Source organism: Rhinopithecus bieti, unplaced genomic scaffold (assembly GCF_001698545.2).
Source record: "Rhinopithecus bieti isolate Rb0 unplaced genomic scaffold, ASM169854v2 scaffold_40553, whole genome shotgun sequence".
In the NCBI taxonomy this organism is placed as follows: domain Eukaryota; kingdom Metazoa; phylum Chordata; class Mammalia; order Primates; family Cercopithecidae; genus Rhinopithecus; species Rhinopithecus bieti.
In genome coordinates this window covers 345,804-366,718 of record NW_016816734.1, presented here as the reverse complement: position 1 = coordinate 366,718, position 20,915 = coordinate 345,804, and the positions used below count along the sequence as shown (strand labels likewise).

Genomic DNA, 20,915 nt, shown 5'->3' with positions numbered 1-20,915 from the left:
AAAAAAAAAAAAAAAAAAAAAAAAAAAGAAAAACAAAAAACTTTTACTCAGACTAAGAAAAAAAGAAGACCCAAATATATACTATCAGAGATGAAAAGGATACATTACAACTGATACCACAGAAATTAAAAAGGATAATTAGAGACTACTATGAGCAACTATATGCCAATAAATTAGAAAATTGAGAAGAAATAGATAAATTTCTAGACACATACAACCTACCAAGATGAAACAATGAAAAATCCAAAACTTGAATAGGCCAATAATAAAGAGTTCAAAGCCATAATAAAGTCTCCCAGCAAAGAAGAGCCTGGGACCCAATGGCTTCACTGCTGAATTCCATCAAATGTTTAAAGAAGGACTAACACCAATCCTACTAAGATGATTCAAAAAATAGAGGAGGAGGGAATACTTCCAAAGTCATTCTGCAGTGCTAGTATTACCTTGATAAGAAAACTAGACAAAGACACATTTTTAAAAACTACAGGCCAATATCTCTGATGAACATTGATGTAAAACTCCTCAACAAAATACTAGTAAACTAAATTCAACAACACATTAAAAAGATTATCCAACATGATCAGGTGGAATTTGTCATCCCTGGGATACAAGGATGACTCAACATATATAAATCAATCAATGTAATACATTGTATCAACAGAATGAAGAACAAAAAGTATATGATCATTTCAATTGATTCTGAAAAAGCATTTGATAAAATTCAACATCCCTTCATTACCTGAAACTATGAAACTATGGAACTACTCTCCAAGAAAACATTGGGAAAACTCTCCAGGATGTTGGTCTAGACAGAAATGTTTTGAGTATAAGACACGACAAGCACAGGCAACCAAAGCAAAAATAAACAAATAGGATCACATTAAGTTAAAAAGCTTCTGCACAACAAAGGAAACAATCATTAAAGTGAAGAGACAACCCACAGAATGGGAGAAAATATTTGCAAACTACACACCTGACAAGGAATTTATAGACAGAATATATAAGAAGTTCAATAACTCAATAGGAAGTATATCTAATAAAACAACTAAAAAGGGGCAAAATATCTGACATTGCTCAAAAAGCAATACTCAAAAGAAGACATACAAATAGACATTGCTCAAAAGAAGACATACAAATGACAAACAGGTATATGAAAATGTGCTCAACATCATTGATCATCAGAGAAATGTAAATCAAAACTACAATGTGATATCTCACCCCATTTAAAATGGCTTATATTCAAAAGACAGGCAGTAACCAAGCTGGCAAGGATGTAGAGAAAAGGGAACCTTCATACACTGTTAGTGGGAATGTAAACTAGTAGAGCAACTACAGAGAACAGTATGAAGGCTCCTCAAAAAAAGAAAAATAGAAGTACCATATGACTCAGCAATCCCATTGCTAGGTGTATATTCCCCAAAGAAAGGAAATCGGTGTACTAAAGAGATGTTTGCACTCCTGTGTTTATAACAACACTATTCATAATAGCCAAGAGAAAAAGTGCAAGGGAAACTGCCACTTTAAAACCATCAGATCTTGTGAGAACTCATTATCATGAGAACAGCATGGGAGAAACTGTCTGCATGATCCAATCACTTCTCACCAGATCCCTCCCTCAACACCTGGGAATTACAGTTTGAGCTGAGATTTGGGTGGGGACACAGAGCAAAACCTATCATTCCATTCCTGGCCCCTCCCAAATCTCACATCCATTACACATTTCAAAACCTATCACATCTTGCCAACAGTCCCTCAAAGTCTTAACTCATTTCAGCATTAACCCAAAACTCCAAGTGCAAAGTCTCATATGAGACAAGGCAAGTCCCTTCTGCCTGTGAGCCCGTAAAATCAAAGACAAGTTAGTTACTTCCAAGATACAATGGGGGTACAGGCATTGGGTAAATATAGCCATTCAAAATGGGAGAAATTGGCCAAAACGAAGGGGCTACAGGATCCATGCAAGTTTGAAAGCCAACAGGGCAGTTATGAAATCTTAAAGTTCCAAAATACTCTTTTGACTCCATGTCTCACATCCAGAGCACGTAGATGCAAGGGGTGGGCTCCCAGGGCCATGCACAGCTCCATCCCTGTGGCTCTGCAGGGTGCAGCCCCCGCAGCTGCTTTCATGGGCTGGCATTAAGTGCCTGTGGCATTTCCAGACACATGGTGCAAGCTGTGGGTGGATCTACCATTCTGGGTTCTGGAGGACAGTGGTTCTCTTCTCACAGCTAACATAGGCAGTGCCAGTGGGAACTCTGTGTGGGGGCTTTAACCCTACATTTCCCCTCTGCACTGCCCTAGTTGAGGTTCTCCATTAGGGCTCCACCCCTAGAGCAGACTTCTGGCTGGACATCCAGGCATTTTCATACATCCTGTAAAATCTAGGCAGAGGTTCCCAAACCTCAGTTCTTGTCTTCTGCACAACCTGCAGGCCCAGCACCTCATGGAAGCCACCAAGGCTTGGGGCTCGCACCTTCTGAAGCACCAACCTGAACTGTACCTCAACCCCTTTTAGCCATGGCTGGAGCTGGCACAGCTGGGACATGTGCCATGTCTTGAGGCTGCACAGAGCAGTGGGGCCCTGGGTCCAGCCCGTGAAACCATTTTTTGCTTCTAGACCTCCAGACCTGTGATAAGAAGGGCTGCCTTGAAAATCTCTGACATGCCCTGGAGACATTTTCCCCATTGTCTTGGTGACTAACATTTGGCTTCTTGTCTCTTATGCAAATTTCTGCAGCCAGCTTGAATTTGTCCCAGAAAATGGGTTTTCTTTTCTACCACGTGGTCAGGCTGCAAATTTTCCAAACCTCTGTGGTCTGCTTCCTTTTAACACGTAAGTTCCAATTTCAGACCATCTCATTGTGAATGCATATGACTGTATGCTTTTAGAAAAAGCCAGGACACATCTTGAACACTTTGCTACTTAGAAATTTCTTTGATGGGTGCAGCACACCAACATGGCACAGGTATACATATGTAACAAACCTGCACGTTATGCACATGTATCCTAGAACTTAAAGTATAATAAAAAAAAAAAAAAAAAAGAAAAGGAATTTCTTCTACCAGATACCTTAAATTCTCTCTCTCAAGTTCAAAGTTCCATAGATCTCTAGGGTAGGGGCAAAATGCCACAAGTCTCTTTGCTAAAGCATAGCATGAATGACTCTTACTCCAGTTCCCGACAAGTTCCTCATCTCTGTCTGAGACCACCTCAGCCTGGACTTCATTGTCCTTATCACTATCAGCATTTTGGTCAAAACTATTCAATAAGTCTCTAGAAACTTCCAAACTTATACCCACATCTTTCTGTCTTCTTCTGAGCCCTACAACCTGTTCCATCCTCTGCCTGTTACCCAGTTCCAAAGTCGCTTTATAGTAGGACCCGACTCCGCCAATACCAATTCTCGTATTAGTCTATTTTCACACTGCTATAAAGATACTACCTGAGACTAGGTAATTTATCAAAGAAAGAGGTTTAACCGAATCACAGTTGTGCATGGCTACAGAAGCCTCAGGACACTTACAATCATGACAGAAGGCAAAGGGGAAGCAAGACACGTCTTCACAAGGTGGCGGGAAAGAGCACAGGGGAAATGGCCACTTTTAAACCATCAGATCTCATGAGAACTCCCTCACTATCAGGAGAACAGCATGGGGGCAAACCAACTCCATGATCCAATCACCTCCTACCAGGTCCCTACCTCAACATTTGGGGATTACAATTTGAGATGAGATTCAGGTGGGAAAACAGCCAAAGCATATCACTACCAATGAACAATGGAATTCAAATTTTACAGAATATCATTTACCAGCAACAAAAATTTAAATACCTATAAGTCAAACAAAATATGTGCTGATGCTGTATGCTGAAACAAAGTTCTATGAAAGAAATCAAGGACAGCCCAAATGTACCAATATATTGCATTCCTCGACTGGAAGACTCAGTATTATGATGTCAGTTCTTCCTGAACTGATCAACAGATTTGACACAATCCAGTCAAAGTCTCAGGAAAATTGTTCTCTGGATAGCAACAAGCTGATTCTAAAATTTATAATGAAAGGCAAAGAAACTAGACTAGTCCAAACAATTTTGAAAAAGAAAAGAGCAAAGAACAAAGTAATCCTCCTGATTTCAAGAATTACTATGAAGTTATAGTAAGTGTGGCAAAATGGTAGGAATATATATCATTGGAAATTAATCCATACAAAAGTGGTCAATAGATTTTTACAGATGTTGCAAAGACAATTCAATGGAGAAGTATTTATTTTATTTTACTTTTAGAGAAAGGGTCTCACTCTTGCCCTTTCAAATTGTGCATTGGCACAGTCAGTGCACTGCAACCTAGAACTTCTGGCTGCCTCACCCTCCAAAGTAGCTGGGACTACAGGCATGGGCTACCATACCCAGCATTTTTTTTTTTTTGTAGAGATGAAGTCTCCCTGTGTTGCCCACAATGCTCTCAAAGTGATCCTCCTGCCTTGTCCTCTCAAAGTGCTGGGATTATAGGTGTGGGCTGCCCTGTTCAGTGGGATAATCTTTTTAAACAAATGGGGCTGGAACAATTATACATCTAAATGCAACTAAATGAATCTTGACCCATCCCTCCCAGTTTAAAAATCCAAAATGTATCATAGGTCTAAATGTGAAACATAAATTTACAACACTTCTAAAAGAAAACAGGAAAATAGTCTTTGTGATTTTAGGTTAGGCAGAGTTCTCAGGTATAACACCAAAGTACAATCTACAGAAGCAAAATTTAAAACTTCTGCTCTCCCAAAGACACTGTTAAAAGAATGAAAAGACAAATCACAGATTGAGAAAATACTTCCCAATCATAAAAAAAAAAAAAAAAAAAAAAAAAAAAAAAAAAGCGTGTGTCAGTTAAGAGCTCTCAAAACAAGTATGAAAGAAAAAACAACCCAGTAAAAATATGGGCAAAAGATTCAAACAGATACTTTCCCAAATAAAATATATAATGGCAAATAACACATAAAAAGATGCTCAACATTATTATTCAGTAGGGTTATATTTTAAGTGACAAGTTTAAAAATTAGACAATGTAAAAAGAATATCAAAGATGAGAGAGAGAAATTCAGGAACCAATAATTTAGATGACAGAGTAAAAAACTGAGGGGAAACATTGTAGACATTTTTAAATATTTGACGGGCTTATAAGTCGTAATGTTTCAAAGCCAGACATTGGATTAATATGTAGAAGTTGAGAGAATGCTTCAGATTCAATATCAAGGAAGAATTCTCTAATACGAGAACTGTCCAGAAATGAACTGTGCTGCTTCAAAAATCAAATGTAAGCCCCTTTACATTCACAATTTACAATCAAGCTGAAGGGATCATATCTTAGAGATATTTCCTGTACTGAATGTGCAGGTGACTTCTAAATATGTAAGATACTATAATTTTCTAAAGTTCCTTCAAATCCTGAGATTCTGTGGTTTTGGTTACTGTTATTATTTGGCATCACAAGATTCATAATCATGTTTAAGAACTTGGACTTTTAAACTTGCTATCCTTTTAATTAATAAGACTATCCAGATATGCCCCTGATGCCAGTAGCCAAATAAGGTTGCTTTCCCCCATAATCTGTCGAAAAAGGGACTTGTTTTGATAACTAAAATCCAAACAAGCTGGAGATACTTTCTCTCTCCTGCTTACAGTTTGCCAGTGACCATGTGTACCAAGAACTGTTGCATAAGATAGAGAGAGACTACTATTACATTCAGCCTGGCTTGCTCTGCCAGAAATTGGACTGCAAAGAGAGCCAGTTTCAGGGGTGTGTAAACTGTTTGCTATAACTGTTTTTGAAATTCTTAATTTATGAACAAGGGGCTGGCAAATTACGTAGCTGGTCCTAGCTACAATCTTTATCTGTAATTCCTCACCACCCACTCACTCCTTGTTATTTTGCAATCTGACTTCTGTCTTCATAGTGGAATAAAACTTCTCTCTCTCAAGTCATGTATTGGCTAATCACCAGTTCCCATCGTCTCTTCTTAATCTTCATTCATTTTATCCTGTATTACGCATCTAACATTGTTGACAAACTATCCCTTTAAATTCCATTTGGTTTCCATTAACTTGTATGATTATGGTTTTCTCTTACCTCTGAATTTGTTAGATAAAGCCGAGTAGAATGATAGAATGAAATTAATAGTAATAATACTTTCCTCAGGGTTTTCCATTCCCTAGAATGCACCCATACTCTGTTCATAATACATATTGGTACTTTCCTATTTTCACAGACAGTGACAAAATGATTTCGAAATGGATAAATTTAAAGACTGAACTACAGTTCCTGCCTGGCTGGTACTATAAATCATATGCAGAGTTTTGGGAGTTTTGTTTTGTTTTGTTTCCCTTAACATAGCAATGAAGTGAAAAACATACCGGTGTTTTCATCTGTTGAACATATAAATGGTCTTAAATTTCCTCGAGTCTCCTTCACAAAATAATCAATGACGCTGAAAAGGTTTGGGAGTGTTACCTATATTAATAGAGAGTGAGAGAAAACTCAGCCTCACGTGGATAAAGGTAGAGTAAGAGAAGGCTCAATTGGAATCTAATGGAGATTACTGTCTTTACTTCACTTCAATGGTATACTGTATGACCATAGTTTTACCTGTCCCTGTGTCTTATTTCTCCTTTTTAATTGACCATGTGTCCATTCCCTGTTGAGGAATTACCACCTTTCCCATTGAACACAATCTGGTAGACAATAGTCAGGTGGCTTGTTCTCCCTCAATTAAAGCATAAGAATGTAAGCCAAGTGTGGTGGCTCACACCTGTAATCCCAGCACTTTGGGAAGTCCAGGTGGGAGGATCACTTGAGACCAGGAGTTTCAGACCAGCCTGAGCAATGTAGTGAGATCCTGTCTCTACACAAATTGAAAAAATTAGCTAGGTGTGGTAGCTCACACCTGTAGCGCCAGCTGCTCAGGAGGCTGAGGCAGGAGGATTCCTTGAGTCCAGGAGTTCGAGGCTGCATGAGTTATGATAGTCCTACTGTACCCCAGCCTGAGTGACAGGGTAAGACCCTGTCCCTTAAAAAATGGGAGCAAAAGAATTGTGACTCAAGTTAGGCCAGAAAATGCTTTCTTTCTGAAATTTGAACTTGAAGAACAAAGAAGGATACCCAGTTTCCTAATCAGATAGTTCTTAGCACAAGTAACTGCTTCCTAGTCCCCGAAGGTTTGCTACCCTTCCAGTCATTCTATGTTCTTATAATAAATTTATTTTTTCTTAAGTTAGCTGTAGTTGGTTTCTTCTGCTTTAAAGCAAATAACCTTTAAAACCAGAGAATTTAAGCATTTTAGTATTTTATTGTAACAGGATAATTTGCTGGTCTAGGAGTAGATAAAATATGTCTCTACCCCAAACTAATATTTTTATACAAGTGAAGTCAGAATAAATATACCAGAATATGCCAGATAACCTTGAAGAGGAAAAAGAATTCCTGAGCCAGGAGCAGTAGCATGCACTTGTAGTTCCCGCTACTCGGGAGGCTGAAGTAGGAGGATCACTTGAGCCCAGGAGTTTCAGGCTGGCACTATGATTGCGCCTGTGAACAGCCACTGTGCTCAAGCCTAGGCAACATAGCAAGACTCCTGTCTCTTAAAAAAAAAAAAAAAAAAGTCACAAAATACAGCCTCATTGAGGAGTTGAGGGGTTGGGGATGGTGAAAAATGAAAGAATAATCCAGGCTATTAGTTTTCCTTACACTGTAGACTGTATGAGCTAATGACAAAAATGAGCCCCAGTTCACCCAGTTACAAAGATGTCACATTATTCTTCCTTGTCCATTGCTTGTAGTCACTTAGTTATTTGGATTATCCTTTAGCAATCTAGTTATCTGCCTTCTTTATTGAATTTTATTTTAAAAGTCTAGTCAGGAATGGATCTGATAACTGAGAAGCTTTGGGAGGCAATTATGGCAACGATGGAAGTGTGCTCTAGGAATCAGCAGCTACCTTACTCTCTAAGAATTATGACCAAAGTATAGGAAATTCAACCACACTGTTCCTTTTTCTATTTGATCAACACAATGGGCCTGGAGAAGCAAAGGAACTAGGTAAATATAAATATCTTCAAGACCCACCAGTTCTATTTAAGTGATATCCGGAGACATCTTTCCTGACTCAATATTCCCACTACTGCAGCCTAAAATCACAGAGCTATATTCTCTTTTTCAGCATCCTGGAATGTAGGCCACATCACCACATTCTCATTGTTTCAGAAGAGTGTAAATACCAATTATCTCACCTGTATAAAAGGCATAACAATATCTACCTCAGGGTAACGATAACAGTTACATTGGATAATATATGTCAAGTGCTTAGCTATATCATTAGCCCCATGATAAGTCAGCTAGGGTGGGAGAAAAGCTGAAGACAAATAGAAATCTTTTCTTCACTACTATGTTGCTATTAAGAGAGGATTTCTGAACTTCAGCATTACAGGTATTAGAGGATTAGGCATTTATAGATTTCTTCCCATTAGAAATAAACATATTTGAAGATGTATAATTGGCAAATGTTTAACAAAAATATCTTTCTTTCCCTGAATTCTTTCCACTTTTCTTTCCCTGCAAACCTTGAGAGACTTGCAGAGAAAGAAAAGTGGAAAGAATTTTTAGAAGCAAATTACCTTTTATTCTGCCTCACCCACCTGTTCCTGAATCTCACTTTCACCTTGTATATCTGCCACATTCAGGGCTCCTTAACTTGGCTGCTTTTTGCAAGCACTAGGAGGCTATAAGGAATCGGGAGGAAGTTCATCAACAACAACAAAAATAGCTACTTACAGGTTTTTCCAGTTCAATAGTGTAGTTTTGTCCTACACTCATCACTTTGTAGTGCTTGATTCTTGGCATGCTACAATGAAACAAATGGTTAGTCTCCATTTTATTATACAATTGGGTAAATGCAAACTAAAGTAAATATAAAATATCACCTGTATAATCAACCTATGTTGTCATGACTGTAGTTTGGCCAAAAAAAAAAAAAAAAAATCCTTGGTGGTTTTGTTTTCTGTTAACCTGGTTTGCAGAGTGTCTTTTATGGGGCTACTCACTAGGGATATAGGTAATCTGAGTCACTGAGTGGGTAAATTAGAAAGAATAAACAGGGAAAAAAGAAATCAAGAATTAAAAATCTTTCAGGCAGAAATAATTTTTTTAATGTCAGTAACCTAGAAAGTAAAAAACATAATAAAATTCTATGTGGATATATAAAATCAAATATATATTCTCCATATTAAGAGAGAAGTAGAAAGAATTATTAAAAGTACATTGCTTTCTACTCTACATTATCACCAATCCAACCAGAAAGCCCTCAATAGCTGTTATTCATGTTAGCTCATATACCACCCTGGAAATCCACTAACTTTGGGGCTGACTTAGAGATATGGAAAACACTGGGTCTTAGGCACTATATGAACATATAGATGATAACGTAAGTACATTACATGAATTGTAATGTCTTCCTCTTCTATAGTCACATAGCACTCAAAATTATTACCACTCAAATACAGGGTATTTTATTGATTATGAAATGTTTATGAACAAAAGGCATATCCTATGCATCTCTGTATTCTAGCATTAGGCACAGAATAGGTATTTATAAAGTTGAGTTTTTAAAATATTAGGAGCTGGATGAGTGGGATGGCTCATGCCTGTAATCCCAGCACTTTCGAAAGGCCAAGACAGGAGGATCACTGAGCCCAGGAGTTAGAAAAAGACTGGGCAACATAGTGAGACCCCATCTCTGAAAAAAAAAAAATCAAAAAATTAGCCAGGCATGGTGGCATGCATATGTGGTCCCAGCTACTCAGGTGTTAGGTGGGCAAAACACTTGCGCCCAGGAGGTTGAGGCTGCAGTGAGCTACGATTGCGCCACTGCACTCTAGCCTGGGCAACAGAATGAGACCCTGTCTCAAAAAAACAAACAAACAAACAAAAAAAATTAGGATCCCCTATCTCGTAATGTTATCTGCTAGAACTAAGCAAATTTATACTGAGATCAGAAGTCAGTATCCTTGTCAGTTAGTTTTGAACTAGAGTATATTTGTCTTGAATTCCCTTGATTTGTATGACAAGCATGTTAGGATGAAAACTTTTTCTAGTGTTGACAGGTTAACAGAATTTATTACTTTGTCATTTGCTTGAATGACACACTAATTAAGCATTTGTCCTATGTATAGAAGCTGTCTAAAACAAAAGTGTTCATCAGGTTAAGCTAGGCACAGGGTCTTTCTACCTTTTTTAAAATCGCTTCTCCTTTCGTTTTCAGTTAGGACTGAAACTGAAGTCTTCTATTAAGGGGACTCTTCTCATCCACCATTATATCCAAATCACCTCTCAATTGGATATCACAATGGAAAACAGCTCATAAATTCCAATAACCTACTTTCAAAACATGGGATAAAACCCAACCAACCCTTTCCCTTCCTAAAAGGCATTCAGCATTCCTTAATGCTGAAATTTCAGGAATCAGTTGCAAGTTGGTAAAGGAAGCATTTTTGGACACAGAAGGTTATTATATAGTACCCTTTCAGAGTGGTTGTATCTGGCTTTATCTTTATCACATCATAATAAGATCTTCTTAATCAGACAGTTACTTTTGAAAACTCTACCATTTCAATTAGAATTCCTGTATTCCCATTAAATAAGGGATTGCTATTCGTTGGAAGACTGATAGAAAACTTGGTTCAAATTCCGATTCTCTCATGTGGGTTCTCTGATCCTCCATTTTCTTCATCTATAAAATGGAGATGGTGCCTTGCCTCACAGGGCTGCTGTGAGTTAATGTTTGCAAAGCCCTTAGTACAGTGTCTGGTACATTTAACCACTTGGTAAATTATAATCATTTTTACTACTTCTTAAATGTATTGTTTTAATGTTGTAGTTTCTGTGAGTCTCATCCTCTTCATTTGTAAAACATGGAAAATATTGTCTGTCTCAAAGTTCTTATTTTGCCTGAAGGAAATGTTCGCTAGTACTCAGCATAGGACCCACAAATGGTAACCTATAAGGAGAACAACGGTTGTTGTTATTAAAAGCCATCATATCAGCCGGGCGCGGTGGCTCAAGCCTGTAATTCCAGCACTTTGGGAGACCCAGGCGGGTGGATCACGAGGTCAGGAGATCGCGACAATCCTGGCTAACACGGTGAAACCCTGTCTCTACTAAAAATGCAAAAAAATAGCAGGGGGTGATGGCGGGCGCCTGTAGTCCCAACTACTCGGGAGGCGGAGGCAGGAGAATGGAGTGAACCCGGGAGGCGGAGCTTGCAGTGAGGCGAGATGGTGCCACTGCACTCCAGCCTATGAGACAGACTGAGGCCCCGTCTCAAAAAAAAAAAAAAAAAAAAAAAAAAAAAAAAAACGCATCTTATCATCATCCATCATGCATCATCATCATTCATCCATGGCGAAGCCATGGAGGAAAAGTGGCACAAGGTCAACACAAGGCAACTCTTTGGAACTTTTGACTAATACAATGAAATTCTGGAACAGAAAGAGGTGGAAAAAAACTCCATTGAAGTTGTGCAGTTGCTTAGGTTTTGACTCTCTTTTTAGACTTTGTGCTTTCCCTTTCTTATTTCTGTTTTGTTATGCTTTGTCCAAAGAAATAAAAAGAGATGAAAAAAACAAGATTGAATAGAAGTTTGCTATATTTATGGTTCGAATACGCTGACCTCAAAACAGAAGTAGCAAGTCTTTTTTTTGTTTTTTTTTTTAAGGAAAAGGTGTTCCCTTAAATGTTCTTAGCTTCTGACCTCAATTTTTGCAAATAAATAAATTTTGGGTAAATGTTTCCTACTGCTTCGTTAGCTAATGGCTTTCCAAAGTTTCCATACTACTAGCTTGGTACCTAGTCATAACATTTTCAAGAAAACCAAACCAAGCCATGAAGTTCTGTTGTAAGAACAGTTTTATGTCTTATGAATTCACGCACCACTGGGCTGGGTAAAGGTGGATGATAGTCTACACTGAGACAAGAGTCATCTGGTAATTTGGCATTGAATGGCTTTTGTTTATTCCTGAGAACAAGTCTTCCCTCCCACAGCTGCTCTGTTAACAGATGGAGATAATTTTATTTTCATGTACTGCTTTGTAAACCAACTTGTACTTTTCAGCTAATGTTTTACCAGACACAGTCATCTAACTTGCATGACTGAACTTTCTCCCATAACCTGTAAGAGAATGAATTGGTTTTGTGAGTAATACAAGTGCTTCCCAATAGCCGAGTTTTCTACCAAATTCTTTACATTAAGTTGTACCATATAACAAGCTAAAATTCTAATACTCTGCACAACTGTTGTCCTTTAAAATTAAGTGACCTGTTACATGGAAGATATTAAATTCAGGTACTCTGAAACACCTGTTTTGAGGCATTAGAGAATACATTTAACAAACTTTGACATCATAGATGGATTTGGCATGTAAGGAAAATTTGTGCAATACAGTTGATTTTTTCTTATCCACTTCCAGGTATAAACTATTTCTCAAAGCCTAAATAGTGCATACTGACTCCAGTGTTAGAATGCTTTAGTTTAACCATACTTCTTGCTTTCCAAATATGAACTTTTATAGGGGGAGAGTGATTAGTTTTATAAAATGTTGTAAGTTTTGATGACCATCAGCTAACAAAAGCATGAATTTCTGTATGAATTCAAACTGAAAGTGAGCTTATTACATTTAGAATTATGCAACTTTGATATGAACTCCTTTTCCGTACTCTCTTATGAGCTTAACATATAACTTAAATACAATTGTGAGTAAAAACTGTGACACTATATTCAAATCCTAAGTACAGAAAATCACTGTGTTTAGTCACATACCACATCTGTAGCAGAAAACAGTTATTTCTCATAGTTAATTGTATAGAAAATGTAATGAAAGAGTTGGACTAATCTAGACCACCTTAAAAGGGATCAGGCTGCTATTGTGCAGGAAATATGCAGTTTTTTTGTTTGTTTGTTTTGTTTTTGAGACAGAGTCTTGCTCTCTTGCCCAGGCTGGAGTGCAGTGGTGTAATTTGGCTCACTGCAACCTCCACCTCCCAAGTTCAAGCGATTCTCCTGCCTCAGCCTCCTGAGTAGCTGGGATTACAGGCACGTGCCACCACGCCCAGCTAATTTCTGTATTTTTAGTAGAGACCGGTTTTCACCATGTTGGTCAGGCTGGTCTCAAACTCCTGACCTCTTGATCCGCCTGCCTCGGCCTCCCAAAGTGCCGGGATTACAGGTGTGAGCCACCATGCCCGGCCGAAATATGCAGTCTTTAAGGAGCTGTCAGATCTTGAGATTTTGTTCATTTCATGCAGAATAGTAAGGCAGAGGTCACGTGTAAATGGATCAACCACTCGATCTGACCAAGAAAGGAATGACATTAAGGAAAAGAAAAAAATCACTCTCTTTGGTGATCTAATTTTACTTTTAAGCAGTTAGATTATGTTTCTATTAAAATCTGCTATCTCAATTTTAATTCAGTGTTACATCCTCTCATTTTTAAAAGTGGAAGTAAACGGTTAAGGATATGCTGTAGTTTATGTGATACACAATTTCCTAAATCGTGAAAAAGGACAAACTTCTTGACCAGGATACACTAAAGAGAAAAATCCACTTTTCTCCTACAAATCATTCTCAGTTCACTGATATTTAATGGCAATCATGACAATAAGAAAAATGATTTCTTTTGGATTTGTATCAAGATAGTCAAGTAAATTATAAATCAAATCAGGTTGTAACTAAAAAATATATTATTTTTTACCATATTTCAATAGAGTTAAAAATCCATTAACTTAAAATGTTAGTTTATAATAAACAAAAAATAATGAAACCACAAGTTTAAGTTGACAGACATTCATTGTAGAAATATACACACAGAGATATACACACACACATTTCCTTACACAAAGAACCATGATCTCATTTACCATCTAACATTCTTGCCATCTGTTAAAGTGCCCATGACTAGTGGGTAAGACAAGGATCTGTTTACTGGCAAGTGAATAAATCTTACTGGGCTGTGGCTAACACTAGCAATGTAGACATAATGCCATGTTTTAAATTTGTCTCTGGAACTTGTTTCTTTTTAACTGTCGTTATTCACCATATGTGTCTTCATGTTTAGAATTATAGATATTTATGGGGTGGATTTGTAGATAGATTCCTTGATAGATATGTTACGGTATAAAATTTAATAAAATAATATTATCCCCATAAGAAATAGAAAATTCAAAAGTCAAATTTCTGTTTATGCATGTATATTAAAGAAAGTCATTTATTGAATATTTTCTTTTTTTTTTTTTTTTTTTTTTTTGAGATGGACTCTTGCTCTGTCACCCAGATTGGAGTGCAGTGGCGCAATTTTGACTCACTGCAACCTCCGCCTCCCGGGTTCATGCCATTCTCCTGCCTCAGCCTCCCAAGTAGCTGGGACTACAGGCGCCCACCACCATGCCCGGCTAATTTTTTGTATTTTTAGTAGAGACAGGGTTTCACCATGTTAGCCAGGGTGGGCTCGATCTCCTGACCTCGTGAGCCGCCCACCTCGGCCTCCCAAAGTGCTGGGATTACAGGCGTGAGCCACCGCGCCCAGCTTATTGAATATTTTCATGTAGGACAAAACCTCGATATTTAAATTATATTATCAGTTGTGGAAGTATTAACTAAGCCAGAGTCCCCAGTGAAGTGCAAGTTCTCATAGACTTTGAAAGCTGGAGTCTATTAAAAGATCTAAGTACCCTAACTACACAGAAAAATAACTTGCATTTAAGTGTTACTGACTTTATCAAAGTTAGACCATTTTACCAGAAAAAAATTAGTAACCTTGACAAAGAGGCTCCTAAGTGGCCCTTTTTTATAAATAAGTCAGATTATGACAACAGTTCAGTGGCCTCTCATGTCATTCAAAGTAAAACCCTTGTCCCTACAATGATCTGTAGGGCTCTGAGTGATGTGTCCCTACCCCCACCTCTGGAATCTCGTCTCCTACCACTTTTCTCTGTGGTCATTTCATTGCAGTCACAGCAGCCTTTTTCTTTTCTTGAACAAGTCAAACATTCTTCTGTCTCAAAGCATATGCACTTGCTGCCTGGAGCACTTTTGGCCCAGATATAGCTAAGATTTATTCTCTCACTTCCTTCAGCTCTCTGCTTAAATCAGTTAATAAAGTAGGTCTTCCTCGACCACTCTATATTAAAACAACTGCAACCATAAAAATGTGCTCCCTTTATCACCCCTGAGGGTTCCCGTCTCTCTCATCCTGCTTTATTTTACTTTATGGACCTTATTGCCACGTATTTTTAGTTATGTGTTTAAGTCTATATCTCCTTACAAAATTGTAAACTCATGGAAGATTGAAGCCAGGGATGTTTTCCTTTTTATATTTTTATTGCTAGACAACTCAAACTGAAAGAGAGATGTTTGTTTTTTTCACTGCTGTATTCTCAGTGCCTAGAGTATTGCTTGGCATATAGCAGTTGCTCAATAAATGTTTGTTGAATGAATGAACAATACAACTATATCCAGGACCAAAATAATGTGTTATTCTTTCTTCTTCCCTGCCAATGTTAGCATTGGCTCAGTCTTTAGCATTGCTTTTATGACATTCCCTCCTATTCTTGTGTTCTTTTATTTTTTTTGAGACAGAGTCTTGCTCTGTCGCCCAGGCTGGAGTGCAGTGGCGTGATCTCGGTTCACCAACCTCTGCCTCCTGGGTTTAAGCAGTTCTTCTGCCTCAGCCTCCCGAGTAGCTAGGACTACAGGCACGTGCCACCACGCCTGGCTACTTTTTTGTATTTTTAGTAGAGATGGGGTTTCACTGTGTTACGCAGGATGGTCTCGATCTGCTGACCTCGTGATCCATCTGCCTCAGCCTCCCAAAGTGCTGGGATTACAGGCGTGAGCCACTGTGCCTGGCCACTTATGTTCATATTTTTAGCCCCAACAAAACACATAGCAGGTGCTGATCTGGACTTGTATTAAGTGATACCATGCTTTTAAAAATTCCATACATTAAAAAAAAAAATTAAACATACTCTATCTCCTGCCGGATAGTGATGGAGTAGTTTCTACTGTCACTACCAGGCCTCAGGATCATATTTCCCAAAGAAGGGTTCTTCTGGAGCATCTCAGTTGCCTCTTTCCGGGACACTGTATAAAAACATCTACAGAGGTAAGATAAAAAACAGAATTTTTTTTTTTAACTGACAAAGATAATTACTTGAAAAAAATACTACCAAAATAACTTTGAGAGCTACAGTTGTTAACTTTTCTTAAAACTTCTGGTTTGATTATTCCAATTATGTAATTACAATGATCTATTATTACAAGCCTGTGTCACTCTGTGTATGCTAATGTTAAGGTCTTCCTTCCTTAATTCTTCCAAAGCCTTTTTATACAAAGAGAACCTGAAAAGTTATCTACTGATCAGTATATAATCATCATTACCAACAAGAATTAACAATGTATCCCCAGTCTCAGTTGATAAGTAGGTTCTTGGATAAATATTTATTGGGAGTTTCCTTTCAGCGATACAAAACATCTGTCAATGTTTCTCTTGTATGGTCTAAGTTTTAAACAACGGATATTTAAATATGTTTGCACTCATTTCTTTTGGTGTAATATGTCTTTCTATGGCATTGTTGTTATTTTTATGTGCAAAATAAAAAAAGCACTTCTCATTTTTGTAATATACACATGCTCCTTAAATTATGATAGGATTATATCCCGGTAAACCCACTGTAAGTTGAAAATATCATAAGCTGAAAATGCATTTAATACACATAACCTGCTGAACATCATAGCTTAGCCTAGCCTACCTTTAAAATGCTTAGAATACTTACATTAGCCTATCGATGAGCAAAATCATCTAACACAAAGCTTATTTATAATAAAATGTTGAATGTCTCATGCAATTTATTGAATACTGTACTGAAAGTGAAAAACAGAATGGTGTATGGGTACTAGAAAAGTAGAGTTTATACTGAATGCATATTGCATTTGCATCATCTTAAAGTCAAAAAGTCATTTAACCATTGTTCAACTTATACAGACCACCTGTACATCGTAGTCAAGAAAATATATAGTTATATTCATAGAAAAAAAAAACTCATAGAAAAGATCTGGTAGAAGGCTGGGCATGGTGGCTCACACCTGTAATCCCAGGACTTTGGTAGGCCAAGGCGGGTGGATCACGTGAACTCAAGAGTTCAAGACCAGCCTGAGCAACATGGCAAAACCCTGTCTCTACAAAAATACAAAAATTAGCCAGGTGCAGTGGCAGGGGCCTGTGGTCCCAGCTACTCAGGAGGCCAAGGCATGGGAATCGCTTGAGACCCAGAGGTGGAGATTGCAGTGAGCTGAGATCGTGCTGCTGCACTTCAGCCTGGATAACAGAATGAGACACTGTCTCAAAAAAAAAAAAAAAAAAAAAAAAACCCAAAAATGTTAATAGCAAATATCTCTGAGTGGTGGAACAAGGAATAATTTTAATCTTTTATATGTAATAAACGTATATTACTTGTTTTATTGAGAAAAGAGAAAAATTAGCAGTCCATGTGACTTTTAATCAATCCATCAGTTGCTGGTGGTTTCAGGTAAAAATGATGGTTGTCAGGTTTCAGTGATTGTAGCACAGATATAGTATGCAACAGAACCGGATGTCAAACAGGGTACCAGGACAAGTTTTATTGACAACACCACCAAGATTCCTGGAGGAAAGAGCTCAGAATCTTTTCAATAATATAAAAAATAAATGTAGGACGTTGGTGAATTTAGCATTTTCTGCACCTCTTTATTTTTCCAATACCTTAAACATTTTATACAAGGCCTTTGACAAAGTACAAGCTCGATGACTACTCACTAATTGGTCAGTTGAATAGAACATTCTAGATATTGAAAATTTATTGGTATAATTTTATCATAGAGAATCAGTCAATCATGGAGTTTGCATAGTGAAAAAATATCTTTTCCTGCCTTCTTCATAGGAGTTTTTATTTAGGTGTGAGCTCTGGAAAGAGTATCTATTTGTTCTAAAGATGTGGGTGGAGGGGATTTCCTGTGTGGTAAGATGGTTAGTTCAAATCTGCATTTTGTTCATCATGACATAGAAGAGGAAATGTGGCATGTACTCAGAGATATACAGTTTATCCCCAAGACTGCATATTGTCCCTGGTTTAGCAAGAGCAAGTGGCTAACTCTCCTTGATAATTATAAATTAGTTTTAACAATTGAATGAACAAACTGCAGTTCATTGTGCACTTACGCTGGCATAGGGTTCAGTACATCCACATAATCTTCAGTTGGTTCCTTCTCTTTTTCCACAGATGTACTCTGCTCTGTCTCAATCCTCCTTTTCTTTTCTCTCTCTAGGACTTCATGTAGTTTAATTACTTGCCCAGGTAGGAGTGACACATTTTGGGGAACTGACAGCTGAAACCAATTAAAAGAGTAGGCAGGCAAGAGAACAGCTTAATAACTTACAACTTTAGTAAAGATGAACCTGTTCTGATCCTACAGGACTGCAGTTACCTGACAGAGGTGAGTGAGTAGGGAATAAGGTAATAAGAAACAGAGGATTTTAGTCTAGGGTGGGTGTCTCAGAACTGCCTCTGCACCAACTACAACCTGCACAGAATGCCTACCCTTCTTCCAAGGAATCTTCCTTTTGGTTTGGCCCCAAAGCAAAGAATACCCCACCTTGCACTAAAAGCTAATTCAAGTAACAACAAACCTCATATTTTTCATTCTGAGCTCACTAGTTCATCAATGCCAGGGAAGTTCCAGAACACCTTCAAGGTACCTTACTCTCTCATAAGTAATCAGAAATGATTTCCTCCAGCTATGTGGCAACATGGGATTCAGATGGAACGGTTCATTAGATGACTGAAGAGCGGCAGTCAGAGGTCTCTATTTTGTGTCTGTGGTGTGTTTCAAACATTCATTCACATGTTAGAATTATGATATTTCTACTTATTTGTTGGTTTTGTGGTAGTTGTTACCTTTCCTAGAGATGTATTTCATATTGACTCACCTATATATATCCTTCTGATTTATATTCATACCTCCAATTTTGACCTCATTATGACCAGCTCTGTGCTCTTGAAAGGTGTAGTTTGAATGGTAGGATATTTTTTGTATGTGACACTAGCAAGTCTGTATTTGGAGGCAGCCTTATGTGATTATCACCTTTATCTTCAGAGAAAGGTGCATGCTTTCCAGGAGGTATACAAGAAAGTTCATTAGAGTATGGGAAGAAAACATTATAACTTCACTTTCTATTAAGTTACTATTTCACTAATTTGTATTATTATATATGTTTTAATATGTGTACATGTACATATAAAATTTACATAAACATTTACTAATAGGGATATACAATAAAAAAGGCTTAGAGACATTTTTAGATAACTAAGCTAATAACCAGTAAAACAATTTCCATATATACCAGAAAAAAATAAAATAATGGGGAAAAATACCTAATGAAACACATCTTTATTAATTGACTATTATAGCTCAAGCATTGTACATGTTGTATTGCAACTCCTCACAGAAATGCTGCAAAGTACTGTTACACGGGAGGGCGTAGTGGCTCATGCTTGTAATCCCAACACTTTGGGAGGGCAAGGCAGGTGGATCACTTGAGGTCAAGAGTTCAAGATCAGCTGGCCAACGTTGTGAAATCTGTCTCTACTAAAAATACAAAAATTTTGGGTGACATGTGCCTGTAATCCCAGGTACTTGGGAGGCTGAGGCAGGAGGACTGCTTGAACCTGGGAGGCGGAGGTTGCAGTGAGCCGAGATCAAGTCACTGCACTCCAACCTGGGTGACAGAGCAAGACTCCATCTCAAAAAAAAAAATGGTATTGTTATCCCCAGTTTACAAATGGTGATATAGTTTGGATATGTGTTCCCACCAAAGCTCATGTTGAATTAGCCCCAGTGTTGGAGGTGGGGCCTGGTGGGAGGCGTTTAGGTCATGGGGATGAGTCTCTCATGGCTTCGTGCTTTTCTTATGTTAGTGGGTGAATTCTTGTGAGATCTAGTCTTTTAAAAGTGTGTGGTACCTCCTCCCCACTCTCTGTCTTTCCTACTCTCGCCATGTGACATGTCTGCTCCCCCTTCACCTTGTGCCATGAGTAAAAGCTCCTTGAGGCCCTTCCCAGAAGCTGAGCAGATGCTGGCACCATGCTTCCTGTACAGCCTGCAGAACTATGAGCCAATTAAACCTCTTTTCTTTATAAATTACCCAGTCTTAGGTATTTCTTTATGACAATGCAAGAATGGCCTAATACAAATGGAAAAAAAAAAAAAAATCAAGCTCAGAAAGATTAAATAACTAATCCAGAGTCACATAGCTAGTAAGTTGTGGAACCAGGACCCAAAATGGGGTTTATTTGATTCAAAAGCAATGTCTCCATGCTTTCAACTACATACAGTCTGAGCTGCTCTCACTTCTCTACTAAAGTTATCCTAATAACAACATACTGTAAATTGTTCATATGCCATGATCTGGAATCATAACATAAAACAACATTTACAGAGTATAAAATTGAGGCAACTTGTCTTCTCTTAAAATTCACATAGGCTGGGCATGGTGGCTCACACCTGTAATCCCAGCACTTTGGGAGGCCGAGGCAGGAGGATCACTTGAGGTCAGGAGTTTGAGACCAGCATGGCCAACATGGTGAAACCCCATCTCTACTAAAACATTTTTTAAAAAACTTAGCCGGGCATGGTGGTAGGTACCTGTAATCCCAGCTACCTGGGAGGCTAAGGCAGGAGAATTGCTTGAACTCAGGAGGTGAAGGTTACGGTGAGCCAAGCTTTCACTACTGCACTCTAGCCTGGGTGATAGAGTGAGACTCCATCTCAAAAAAAAAAAAAAAAAA

General features: G+C 38.0%; 1 protein-coding gene across 2 annotated transcripts in view; it reads right to left on the bottom strand.

Moving 5' to 3' along the window:
• Nucleotides 1-20,915, bottom strand: part of STAP1 (signal transducing adaptor family member 1) — a 52,227-nt gene that overhangs the window by 5,569 nt on the left and 25,743 nt on the right. For both annotated transcript variants that reach the window (XM_017855186.1, XM_017855187.1), the window contains 4 exons: nucleotides 18,290-18,456; nucleotides 16,062-16,190; nucleotides 8,820-8,889; nucleotides 6,407-6,503 (listed from right to left, as the gene is read on the bottom strand). In XM_017855186.1, the coding sequence (XP_017710675.1) occupies nucleotides 6,407-6,503; nucleotides 8,820-8,889; nucleotides 16,062-16,190; nucleotides 18,290-18,456 (463 nt within the window). The remainder of the gene's footprint in view (nucleotides 1-6,406; nucleotides 6,504-8,819; nucleotides 8,890-16,061; nucleotides 16,191-18,289; nucleotides 18,457-20,915) is intronic.